At 41.2% G+C, this 12492-nt stretch overlaps 1 protein-coding gene across 1 annotated transcript; it reads right to left on the bottom strand.

Moving 5' to 3' along the window:
- Positions 1–562: 562 nt before the first annotated feature.
- LOC133755333 (zinc finger protein 665-like) lies at positions 563–8427 on the bottom strand. Its single transcript, XM_062185470.1, has 3 exons — positions 8292–8427; positions 7955–8047; positions 563–4548 (listed from the first exon to the last, which is right to left on the bottom strand). Exons 1-3 carry the CDS (start codon positions 8425–8427, stop codon positions 1919–1921), a joined length of 2859 nt encoding a protein of 952 aa, XP_062041454.1. The 3' UTR covers positions 563–1918.
- Between the last annotated feature and the right edge of the window lie 4065 nt (positions 8428–12492).

Genomic DNA, 12492 nt, shown 5'->3' with positions numbered 1-12492 from the left:
TATTTTCTCTCTCCAATCACCTCACAAAGACATGCAAGCTGATAGAGCAGGAGCCATTTTGGACATACATAACATCTGTGCCAGCTTGTGTCTGCATCAGGCAAGCGGCCAAGTGGAGACTCCTAACTCCTAACTCTGGATGGATGCAATGGCTGGAGCTGCCACAATCCAAAGCCAGGAGTCAGGAGCTTCTTCTGCATCTCCCACATGGGTGCAGGGCCATCTTCTACTGCTTTCCCAGGATATAGCAGAAAGCTGGATCAGAAGAGGAGCAACCGGGACTAGAACCAGTGCCCACATGGTATGCCAGCATTTCAGGCCAGGGCTTTAACTTACTGTGCCACAGCGCTGGTCCCAACCTTTCTTCCTTATGGGAGTACCTATTGTATGGGATGTAATTTCCAGCAAATGGCTCTGTCACATGGTTATGTTGATTTTGGAAAAAGTCCTTCACATTCATTATATTCTTAAGTTCTATCCCTTGTTTGAACTACATGTGTTATGAGGTATTCCTTCTGACAAAAGGCTTTCCCACATTTATTACAAGATTTCCACCATGTAATAAATTCTCGATGTTATATTGTGTGATATTGGCATAGTTTTCCAACACTCATTCCATTCATATGGTTTCTCCCCCATGTGAATTCTGATGTTTTATGGGGTGTTACTTATGGATAAAGGCTTTTCCATATGCATTATATACAAAGTGTTTTCCCACATATGAATTAGATGATGTGCAATGAGGGCTGAACTATGGGAAAAAGCTTTCCAAGTCATTATGTCCAAAAGGTTTCTTTTCATGTGAATTTTCTAATGCATTCTGAGATGTGACTTATTGCCAAGGGCTTTTCTACAGTCATTGCATTCATGAAGTTTCTCTCCGATGTGAATTCTCTGGTGTGATATGAGCTATGATTTACAACATATGATTTATAAAGGCTTTTCCACACTCATTAGATTTATACGGTTTCTGCCCTGTGTGAATTCTGTTTTGATATAACTTATAGAAAAAGGCTTTTACATAGTCATTACATTTATAAGGTTATTTCCCTGTGTGAATCCTCTGATGCATTTGGAGTTGGAAGTTAAAATCAAGTTTTTCCACAGTCATTACATTCATGAAGTTTCAACACTGTGTGCATTCTCTGGTGCATTATGAGGTTTGACTTTTGTCCAAAGGCTTTTCCAGTCATTATATTCATAAGGTTTCTGCCCTGTGTGAATTCCCTGATGCATGATGAAGGTTGACTTATGGCTAAATGCTTTCCACAGTTATTACAATCATGAGTTTTCTACCCTGTGTGAATTCTCTGCTGTGATATGAGTTTTGTCTTTTGTCAAAAGGCTTTTCCAAAGTCATTACATTCATGAGGTTTCCTCCCTGTGTGAATTCTCTGATGTTTCTAAAGGATTGACTTTTATCCAGAGGCTTTCCCTTGGTCATTACTTTCATGGGTTTTCTCCCCTGTGTGAATTCTCCAGTGTGATATGAGGCGTGACTTTCATACAAAGGCTTTTCCACAGTCATTACATTCATGAGGTTTCTGCTCTGTGTGATTTCGCTGATGTATCATGAGGCCTAACTTATGGCCAAAGGCTTTTCCACAATCATTATTTATGAGGTTTCTCCCCTGTGTGAATTCTCTAGTGTAATATGAGGTATGACTTGTGTCCAAAGGCTTTTCCACAGTCATTTCATTTATGAGGTTTCTGCCCTGTGTGAATTCTCTGGTGTATGATGAGGTGTGACTTGTGTCCAAAGGCTTTGCCAGTTATTACATTCATGAGATTTCTGCCCCATGTGAATTCTCTGGTGTACGATGAGGTGTGACTTTCGTCCAAATGCTTTTCCACAGTCATTACATTTATGAGGTTTCTCCCCTGTGTGAATTCACTGATGTTTCATGAGGTATGACTTTCATCCAAAGGCCTTTCCATCGCCATTACATTCTTGAGGTTTCTCCCTTTTGTGAATTTGCTGGTGTACGATGAGGCCTGACTTTCGTCCAAAGGCTTTTCCACAGTCATTACATTCATGAGGTTTCTCCCCTGTGTGAATTCTCTGGTGTACGATGAGGTGTGACTTGTGTCCAAAGGCTTTTCCACAGTCATTACATTTATGAGGTTTCTCCCCTGTGTGAATTCTCTGGTGTATGATGAGGTGTGACTTTTGTCCAAAGGATTTTCCACAGTCATTACATTCATGAGGTTTCTGCCCTGTGTGAATTCGCTGGTGTATGGTGAGGTTTGACTTGCGTCCAAAGGCTTTTCCACAGTCATTACATTGATGAGGTTTCTCCCCTGTGTGAATTCGCTGATGGTTTATGAGGTCTGACTTGTATCCAAAGGCTTTTCCACAGTCATTACATTCATGAGGTTTCTCCCCTGTGTGAATTCGCTGATGTATGATGAGCTGTGACTTTTGTCCAAATGCTTTTCCACAGTCATTACATTTATGAGGTTTCTCCCCTGTGTGAATTCTCTGGTGTATGGTGAGGTATGACTTCTGTCCAAATGCTTTTCCACAGTCATTACATTCATGAGGTTTCTCCCCTGTGTGAATTTGCTGATGTTTCATGAGGTCTGACTTGCATCCAAAGGCTTTTCCACAGTCATTACATTGATGAGGTTTCTCCCCTGTGTGAATTCTCTGGTGTATGATGAGGCTTGACTTGTGTCCAAAGGCTTTTCCACAGTCATTACATTTATGAGGTTTCTGTCCTGTGTGAATTTGCTGGTGTCTGATGAGGTGTGACTTGTGTCCAAAGGCTTTTCCACAGTCATTACATTGATGAGGTTTCTCCCCTGTGTGAATTCTCTGGTGTATGGTGAGGTATGACTTCTGTCCAAATGCTTTTCCACAGTCATTACATTCATGAGGTTTCTGCCCTGTGTGAATTCGCTGATGGTTTATGAGTTCTGACTTGTATCCAAAGGCTTTTCCACAGTCATTACATTCATGAGGTTTCTCCCCTGTGTGAATTCGCTGATGTTTCATGAGGTATGACTTGTGTCCAAAGGATTTTCCACAGTCATTACATTCATGAGGTTTCTCCCCTGTGTGAATTCGCTGATGTATGATGAGCTGTGACTTTTGTCCAAATGCTTTTCCACAGTCATTACATTTATGAGGTTTCTCCCCTGTGTGAATTCTCTGGTGTATGGTGAGGTGTGACTTGTATCCAAAGGCTTTTCCACAGTCATTACATTCATGAGGTTTCTGCCCTGTGTGAATTCGCTGATGGTTTATGAGTTCTGACTTGTATCCAAAGGCTTTTCCACAGTCATTACATTCATGAGGTTTCTCCCCTGTGTGAATTCGCTGATGGTTTATGAGGTATGACTTGCATCCAAAGGCTTTTCCACAGTCATTACATTCATGAGGATTCTCCCCTGTGTGAATTCTCTGGTGTCTGATGAGGCTTGACTTGTGTCCAAAGGCTTTTCCACAGTCATTACATTCATGAGGTTTCTCCCCTGTGTGAATTCTCTGGTGTATGATGAGGGCTGACTTTCGTCCAAATGCTTTTCCACAGTCATTACATTTATGAGGTTTCCCCCCTGTGTGAATTCGCTGATGTTTCCTGAGGTGTGACTTGCATCCAAAGGCTTTTCCACAGTCATTACATTCATGAGGTTTCTCCCCTGTGTGAATTCTCTGGTGTCTGATGAGGGCTGACTTCCACAGAAAGCCTCTTCCACAATGAAGGCATTTATAAAGTTTCTCCCCTGTGTGAATTTGCTGATGGTTTATGAGGTATGACTTTTGTGTAAAGGCTTTTCCACAATCACTACATTCATGTGATTTCTCTCCTGTGTGAATTTGTTGACATTTCCTGAGGACTGATTTTTGTCCAAAGTCTTTTCCACAGTCATTACATTCATAAGGTGAATTAATACTGAGTGATTTTCCACAAGGGTTACATGTGTAAAGTTTTTCCCTTGTATTTAGTCTGTGATTTATTGCAAGATGTGACTGGTGAATGACAGGTTCAACATACTTAATGTACTTAAAAAATTTCTTTCTTGTGTGAGTTTGTTGATGCATATTGAGGCTAGAATTTTCATGGATAGCTTTTTCTATTTGAGTTGCTTTTCCAAAAGTGACAGTTGATTTATTACAGTTTTCTGCCATATGAACCCTCTCAGATTTACAGAACATCTTTCTTGTGAAGACTTTTGCTTGTCCAGTGGGTCCAAATGGCTGCTTCATGATGTGAATATTGTCATACTGACTAAGAGGCTCACAGAACTGGAGAGATTTTCCAGGTATCTTAGTGTTATCAAATTTCTCTCCAGCCTGTAGTTGATCAGGCCCACTGTGGGGATACACAGTGTGACATTTATTGCATTCCTCAGGCTTCAATCCTGAATAGATTCCCTTTTTAATAATCATTGTTGGAATATGGCTTGAATTTAAACTAAGGGTTTTTCTTAATTCAACTCTCTTGTGAGCTGATGTCTTGTTATTTTTCATAAAATCCTGATTCAGATTTTTGTCCTGACTTTCCAGGTTGATCTTAATCAGGTCATCCATTTTCATGACCACTGAAATGAGAAAAAAGCAATCATGTCACTGAATCACATGTTACTGTTTCTCCTGGCATACTCATGTAAAGAGAATGGAGTTACTTGTTATCCAAGTGGCATAAGATTTTCACAGAATCAGTATGAGGTACTTATTTGTGACCATTATATGGTTTTTCTCTTTAATACATTAATATACCATGAGGTTTCCCAATGTTCAAACCTGATCCTTTTTACTATGGGAATTTGTCAAGGATGGTAGAATGACATTTGTGCTATGATGAGTGGGATGCCTGCCCTGGCTACTCTGCTTTCAGTACAGATCTCTGCCTATGTAAACTGGAAGGAAGCAGATAATGTTTCATGTGCCTGGGAACCTGTGAGACACCAGGGAAGACTAGAGGAATTCTAGAGTTCTGGTTTCAGACTAGTTAGACTTAAGTGTTGCAGACATCTGGGAAGTGAGCTAATAGAGGGCCTCTTTCTCTCTCTTTCTTCTCTCACTATCACTCTGCCTTTCACAAAGATGAAATAATTATAAAATATTTTAAAGAATGGATAAATATTTAATAAAAATATTCACCCACTACCTAGCAACCATTTTTCCCCTGTCCTTTTTCTCCAGTTTATTTTTATAAAAATTGTGTGCTTTTTGATTCTCCGATATTTCAACCATAAACATGAAAAAGTTTTACTGATCATTTACTTGCAGGTGGAGAAGAGTGAAATGTGCCTGTACTTTAAGCAGGACAACATTTAAGGAGTATGATTTGGATCTAAGATTGTCTCATGTTCAGTCTTCCTAGGTAAACATCATTTGTGGGATTTTTCAAATGAAAAACTACCTTGTCTCTACTCTATGCCAGCTTCCCCAAATTCCTAAGGACACCCAATACCTTCAGCCTCTCAGAAATACAACAGGTAGAGAAAAGTCCCAATATACCACTTTAGTTAAACACTCCCAATCAGTTTGAAGAATTTGTTTCTGCAAACTGGGATGTGCTCATCTTCTTTGAAAAGTGTTTTCTAGCTCATTCTGAAATCATCAGTGCTGGTTACCTCCTCTCGATTCTTTCTGTAAACATTCCTGTGTGATAATTTGAATTTCTAGATGCTTTTAATCAGTTGCCTCCTATTTTCACTGAAAGCTTCATTTCCTATGCTTTTCTTATCTTTTTATTTGCATATTTTTCAATGATACTGAAAAATAAGAGAGAAATCATACTTCAAACTCCACCCTTAACAAAATCTAAGCCACTCAACATAAACCCAGGAGGCTACTTGAGCTTGGGTCTCAAAAGCTCATTACTTTCTTGGTGAGTCTAGGATCACTTATTTTCATGTTTTATATAAGTTCATGCTTAGTTTATGATTTCTTTTCTTTCAAAGATTTACTTTATTTACTTGAAAGCTAGAATTATAGAAAGAGATAGACAGAGAGAAGCCTTCCATATGCTGGTTCACTCCCCATATGGGCACAACAAACCAATGCTGGGCCAAGATGAAGCTAGGAGCCAGGAGTGTCTTTCCTGTCTCCCACATGGGTACAGGGGGCCAAGGACTTGGGCCAACCTCTTCTCTTTTCTCGGGTACATTAGCAGAGAGCTGGATTAGAAGAGGACCAGCTGGGACTTGAAATGGCACCCATATGCAATGCTAGTGCTGCAGGCTGGAGCTTTAACACACTGCACCACAGTGTCATTCCTAGCTTCATAATTTATGATGTCACAACACAGAGGCTTACTCATGACCATCTTTTTTTTTTTTTTTAAAGATTTATTTATTTAATTGAAAGTCAGAGTTACAAGAGAGAGGAGAGGCAAAGAGAGAGTAAGCTCTTCCATCCAATGGTTCACTCCTCAATTGGCCACAGAGGCCAGAACTGTGCTGATCTGAAGCCAGGAGCCAGGAACTTCTTCTGGGTCTCCCTCAGGTGCAGGGGTGCAAGGACTTAGACCATCTTCTACTGCTTTCCCAGGCCATAGCCGAGAGCTGGTTTAGAAGTGGAGCAACTGTGTCTCGAACTGGTGCCCATATGGGATGCTGGTTCTTCAGCCTAGGGTTTTAATTCACTGCACCACAGCACCGGCCACATGACCATCTTTTAGCATTTACTTATTTGCTTACTTGAGAGTCAGAGAGACAGAATGAAAGATAAAGACAGACTGAAACAGAGGTTTGCCAACTATAGGCTCACTCCTCAAATGTTTCCAACAGACTATAATTTTCTTATTTATTTGAGAGGCACAAAGGGAAATAAAAAAGAAACTAAAAAAGAGAGTTCACACTTATTGATTCAGTCCTGAGCAAGTTCTATGCCTGGGCAAAATCATGAGAGGGAACTCAATCTGATCAACGAGTTAGAAATAAGTTTCCGGGGGCTGGCGTTGTGGTAAAGCAGGTAAAGCCACCACCTGCAGTGTCAACATCACTTATGGGCACCAGTTTAAGTCCTAGCTGCTCCACTTCTGATCCAGCACCCTGCTATGGCCTGGGAAAGCAGTAGAAGATGGCCAAAGTCCTTGGACCCCTGTACCCATGTGGGAGACCTGGAAGAAGCTCCTGGCTCCTGGCTTCAGATCAGTACAGCTCCAGCCATGACAGCCAATTGGGAAGTGAACCAGTGGCTGGAAGACCTCTCTCTCTCTGTCTCTCCTTCTTCTCTCTCTCTGACTTTGAAATAAATAAATAAATCTTAAAAAAAAAAAAAGAATAGAAACAGGGCAGCACCGTGGCTCAATAGGCTAACCCTCTGCCTGTGACACTGGCACACCTGGTTCTAGTCCCAGTTGGGGCACCGGATTCTGTCCCGGTTGCCCCTCTTCCAGGCCAGCTCTCTGCTGTGGTCCGGGAGTACAGTGGAGGATAGCCCAAGTCCTTGGGCCCTACACCCGCATGGGAGACCAGGAGAAGGCTCCTGGCTTCAGATCAGCATGGTATGCCAGCCACAGTGTGCTGTGGCCATTGGAGGTGAACCAATGGTAAAGGAAGACCTTTCTCTCTGTCTCTCTCTCTCACTGTCCACTCTGCCTGTCAAAAAAAGAAAAAAAGACCAGAAACATTAAGATTAAAAAAATAAGTTTCTGTATGTTGCCTAACTAACAAGCACTGAAGGAACTAATAAGTGCATGAAGGAAAAGGTATAAAAGTATAGATAAGGACAAGTTAGAATTTGGGGAATGTATCAAACCTAAATAAAAGCCTTAGTAACATCAGGAAATGACTGGATTTTTTTTTTTTTAATCAAAGAACATCTTCACTAAGAACAAAATTTAGAAAAGATACTGGTATCTCTAAATGCCTGTGTCTGATCCACAAAACCAGCTGTTATCAGGAGTAAGGCTTGAGAAAATTTCATGGAAAGACTACTAGTCAACATATGCACACTTTCTGCTTTGGCCTCCCTGTCTCTTATGTGCAGACTGACCTGAAAGGCTCTGATTCAAGCATTTGTCCACCATCCATGGCTCTTCTCCTTGCTCCAACTTGAAGATTAAGTCAGGTTTGGTAATGCAGTGCCCTATTAATGGAAACAAAGTAAGACTTTGTAAAATCACTATCTTGGGTTATTTGAAGGACGACAGCTTGGTTAAGGAGCTATGCAACAAATATTCCAATTTGAATCTTTTGTTAGATGGTAGATATTCAGATTATTCATGGACTCAAATTCTAATCCTGTCCAATATTAAACATTATAAAGTGTTCCCTTGCTTGTCAAATATCAAGAAAACATTATCACTGGGAATGTGATGGGTGTCACTCACCCAAGGAGAAGAGGCTGCTGTAGGTCTCCAGCATCACATCTCTGTACAGGGTTTTCTGAGCATTGTTCATTTTCTGCCATTCCTCCCAGGTAAAGTACACAGCCAGGTCTTCAAATGCTATCATCACCTGTAACATTACACTTCCAGTCAACATGTTAACTCTGTCACAAAACAAACACTGACAGTTGTGTATGAATATGAAGGAAAAAGGAAGGATATGGTTTCACATTAGACTTGTTGAGTGTTTAGAAAGCCACACAGAGCATTCAACAGAGTCAAACCCATTATCTACAGGCTGTGAGAAATGCCCAAGCTGGAGGGAAACAGGAGGTTCAAATCACAAAGGCCACATCTGTCAAGGGGAATTGCACAGCAGGCTAAAAGAGGGGCAATACTGACTACACCGCAAGGTGGAGGCGCTGGCCTATTTTTTAAGATTATTTATTTGAAAGGCAGACTTACAGAGATTGGGAGAGACAGGGAGACAAAAGGATATATCTTCTATCTACTGTTCATTTCCCAAATGCCCACAATGGCTGGGACTGGGCCAGGTCAAAGCCAGGAGCCTGGGACTCCGTGGGTCTCCCATATTGATGGAAGGGTCCAAATACTCAAGTCATTTTCACTGCTCTTTCAATCAGATTAGCAGGGAACTAGATTGGAAGTGGAGCAGCAAGGACTCAAATCCTTTGTTTACATGGGATGTCAGCATTGATAGTGGAGGCTTAGCCTGCTGGATTACAATTCTGGTGACTATTGCAGGTTCTTCAACAAATCTCTAAGCATTTTTCTCAATGAGTCACAAATGCAGATTGTACTGCAGACATTCCCAGGTTCTCTTTTTGGGCAAATAATTCCATTGCTTTCACTTTAATTATGTATAATGTTATTTCAAATGTTTATCATTTGAATGTTTTGGGCAGTATTTCCATTGCTTTCACTGTAATTAGGTATAATGTTATTTCAATTGTTTATCAGTAGAATAATCATAGACAAGGGCAAAAGCTAATTTGTATTCTTTGTCTTACCTGTATTTTCTCTCTTACTTAAAAATATTTATTAGCTTGATAGAGCAAAATGTTGATGTACTGAGAGATAGAGAGCTTTGACACATTAATTCACTTCCTAGATAACCACACCAAACAGAGGTGGGGCAGGACTGAAGCCAGGATTGAGGAATGGAATCTAGGCCTCCTTCATTAGTGACATCACCATTGCTTCCCCAGGTCTGCATTATCTGGGAGCTAAAAACTAGAGCGGGCATTGGAAATCAAACATAGACACTCTGAGGTGGCATCATAAACACTAAGCTAAATGTCTGCCCTGTCTTTTAATATATTTTTTCTGTGACATATTGGAAATGATATGCATGGTGTTTTCCTGGAAATTATTTTCTGTTCATTCCCATTGCAGTTTCACTGATGATTTCTTGCCTTTTATTCTCAATGCTTCTACATACTTCTCCTTAACATTGCCCATTCAAGAGTCAGTATTGCAGACCGGCACTGTGGCTAAACAGGCTAATCCTCCACCTAGCGGTGCCAGCACACCGGGTTCTAGTCTCGGTCGGGGCACTGGATTCTGTCCCAGTTGCCCCTCTTCCAGGCCAGCTCTCTGCTGTGGCCCGGGAGTGCAGTGGAGGATGGCCCAAGTCCTTGGGCCCTGCACCCGCAAGGGAGACCAGGAGAAGCATCTGGCTCCTGGCTTTGGATCAGCATGTTGCACCAGCCACAGCGCGCTGGCCGCGGCGGCCATTGAAGGGTGAACCAACAGCAAAGGAAGACCCCTTTCTCTCTGTCTCTCTCTCTCTCTCATTATCCACTCTGCCTGCCAAATAAATAAATAAATAAATAAGCCTCCAGTAGATTCTTCACACATTCCTTATTCTATTCCAGAATCCAATTCAGCTTCTCAAAGGTATTAAGGACTCCATTACTCTAACAATTCAAAAACAAACTTAACTGATTTGTGTTTTAGCACTAGGTAACTCTTCCACTTGCGGAATGCTAAGTGTTTACTTCATAGGTAGCACTAAAACACTGCTCAGTACATCATCTACATTTAGACTGTTTCAGACAACACGACCCCAAAAATGTAGCATATTGTGTTTAGTTTCAACTCAATTCATGTAACAAATATATATTTTGCTATAGCAACAGAAAGACAAGAGACCAAACTGTATTATGATAGATGACAGTAATGTTTCATAATTGTGCCAAATTCATCATTCATTTCTGTATATACCATGAGAACAAATTTTATGTTTATTTTTCTATTTTAAAATTTTTAAAGATTTATTTATTTATTTGAAAGTCAGAGTTACACAGAGAGAGGAGAGGCAGAGAGAGAGAGAGGTCTTCCATCTGCTGGTTGAGTCCCCAATTGGCTGCAATGGCTGGAACTGCACCAATCTGAAGCCAGGAACCAGGAGCTTCTTCTGTGCCTCCCACATGGGTTCAGGGGCCCAAGGACCTGGGCCATCTTCCACTGCTTTCCCAGGCCATAGTAGAGAGCTGGAGCAGAAGTGGAACAGCAGGGTCTCAAACCGATGCCCATATGGGATGCCAATGCTTTAGACCAGGGCATTAACCCACTGAGCCACAGAGCCAGCCCCATATTTTCCATTTTAATTAACTAGTATACTGGGACCAGCACTGTGGCATAGCAGGTAAAGCCACTGCCTTCAGTGCTGGCATCCCATATTGGTGCCAGTTCAAGTCCCAGTGGCTTTCCTTCCAATCCAGCTCTCTACTATGGCCTGGGAAATCAGTAGAAGATGGCCTAAGTCCTTGGGCCCCTGAACCCATATGGGAGGCCCAGAAGAAGCTCTTCACTTCTAGCTCTGGATCAGTGCAACTCTGGCCATTGTGGCAAATTGGGGAGTGAACCAGCAGATGAAAGACTCTCTCTCTCTCTCTCCCTCTGCCTCTCTGTAACTCTGGCTTTCAAATAAATTTAAAAAAATCTAAAAAGAAAATAAATAAATAAACTAGCATTAAACACCTAAAATAAGTACTGACAAACTGGGGGATAATTAAAAAAAAAAAAAAACACTTACAGGTGATATATTCATTTTCTTTCCTCTTAGAAACATGTGGAGGACCCAGAATCATACCTGGGAGAGAAGGTGAATGACAAGAGTTCAAAGAAAACTCTGGAGGCCAACGCTGTGGCATAATGGGTAAAGCTGCTGCCTGCAGTGCCAGCATTCCATATGGGTGCTGGTTTGAGTCCTGCCTGCTCAACGTACAATCTAGCTATCTGCTATGTCCTGAGAAAGCAGTGGAACATGGTCCAAGTCCTTGGGCCCCTACACCTTCATGGGAGACCCAGAAGCTCTTGGGTCTTGGCATTGGATCAGCTCAGCTCCAGCCTTTGCAGTAATTTGGAGGGTGAGCCAGAAGATAGAAGACTCTCTCTCTCTCTCTCTGCAACTCTTTCAATAAATAAATGAAATCTAAAAAAAAAAAAAACAAAACAAAACAAAACAAAAAAACCTGTGCTTTCCTTCTGCACTGAACAGTGGGAAAAAAAGAATATGATAGAATGCATAAATAACAATAAATACATTAACCAAGAAAACACCAGCTTTACTGTGGAGGAATAAACCTGTAAAAATGGAAATACATAGGAAAATGCACCCACCTATATTACGTGGCAGAGATTAAACAGAAGTTATCATTGGTTTAACGAAAGCATTATCTACAGATTTTTTTAAAATAATAGTGTAAAAGTAAAAAGAAATGTTAAGAGTGTTCAATAAATGATTATCAGAGATAAACATTATGTTGTTACTAAAGGTTACACTAAATAAAGTTAACAAATACACATAATGTATATTTAATGCAGTGCACTTTACCAGTAATGATTCTAAATAGACCTTTTCCCTTCACAAATCCCTGGATTGGGGCTGGCAATGTGGCCTAGTGGGTTAAGCTGCTGCCTGCAAACAGCATCCTATATAGGCACTAGTTTGATTGCCAGCTGCTCCACTTCTGATCCAGCTTTCTGCTATGGCCTGGGAAAGCAGTAGAAGATGGCCCAAGTCCTTTGGCCACTGTACCCATGTGGGAGCTCCTAGATCCTGACTTTGGATTGGCACAACTCTGCCATTGGAGCAAACTGGGGAGTGAACCATTAGATGGAAGATATCTCTCTCTCTCTCTCTCTCTCTCTCTCTCTCTCTCTTTCTCTCTCTCTG

The sequence above is a fragment of the Lepus europaeus genome, unplaced genomic scaffold (assembly GCF_033115175.1).
Source record: "Lepus europaeus isolate LE1 unplaced genomic scaffold, mLepTim1.pri SCAFFOLD_3_1, whole genome shotgun sequence".
Taxonomy (NCBI): Eukaryota; Metazoa; Chordata; class Mammalia; order Lagomorpha; family Leporidae; genus Lepus; species Lepus europaeus.
The sequence above is the reverse complement of the archived record's forward strand: the minus strand, read 5'-3'. Positions and strand labels throughout refer to the sequence as shown.

What these genes read in the sequence shown, in the direction of transcription:
- LOC133755333 (XM_062185470.1), bottom strand. Translation starts at nt 8,427, where the DNA reads ATGTTACAGGTGATGATAGCATTTGAAGACCTGGCTGTGTACTTTACC. An exon ending in CAGCAGCCTCTTCTCCTTGG is followed by an intron (nt 8,048 to 8,291) that starts GTGAGTGACACC and finishes TTCCATTAATAG; the next exon opens with GGCACTGCATTACCAAACCT. An exon ending in CTTGAATCAGAGCCTTTCAG is followed by an intron (nt 4,549 to 7,954) that starts GTCAGTCTGCAC and finishes TTCTCATTTCAG; the next exon opens with TGGTCATGAAAATGGATGAC.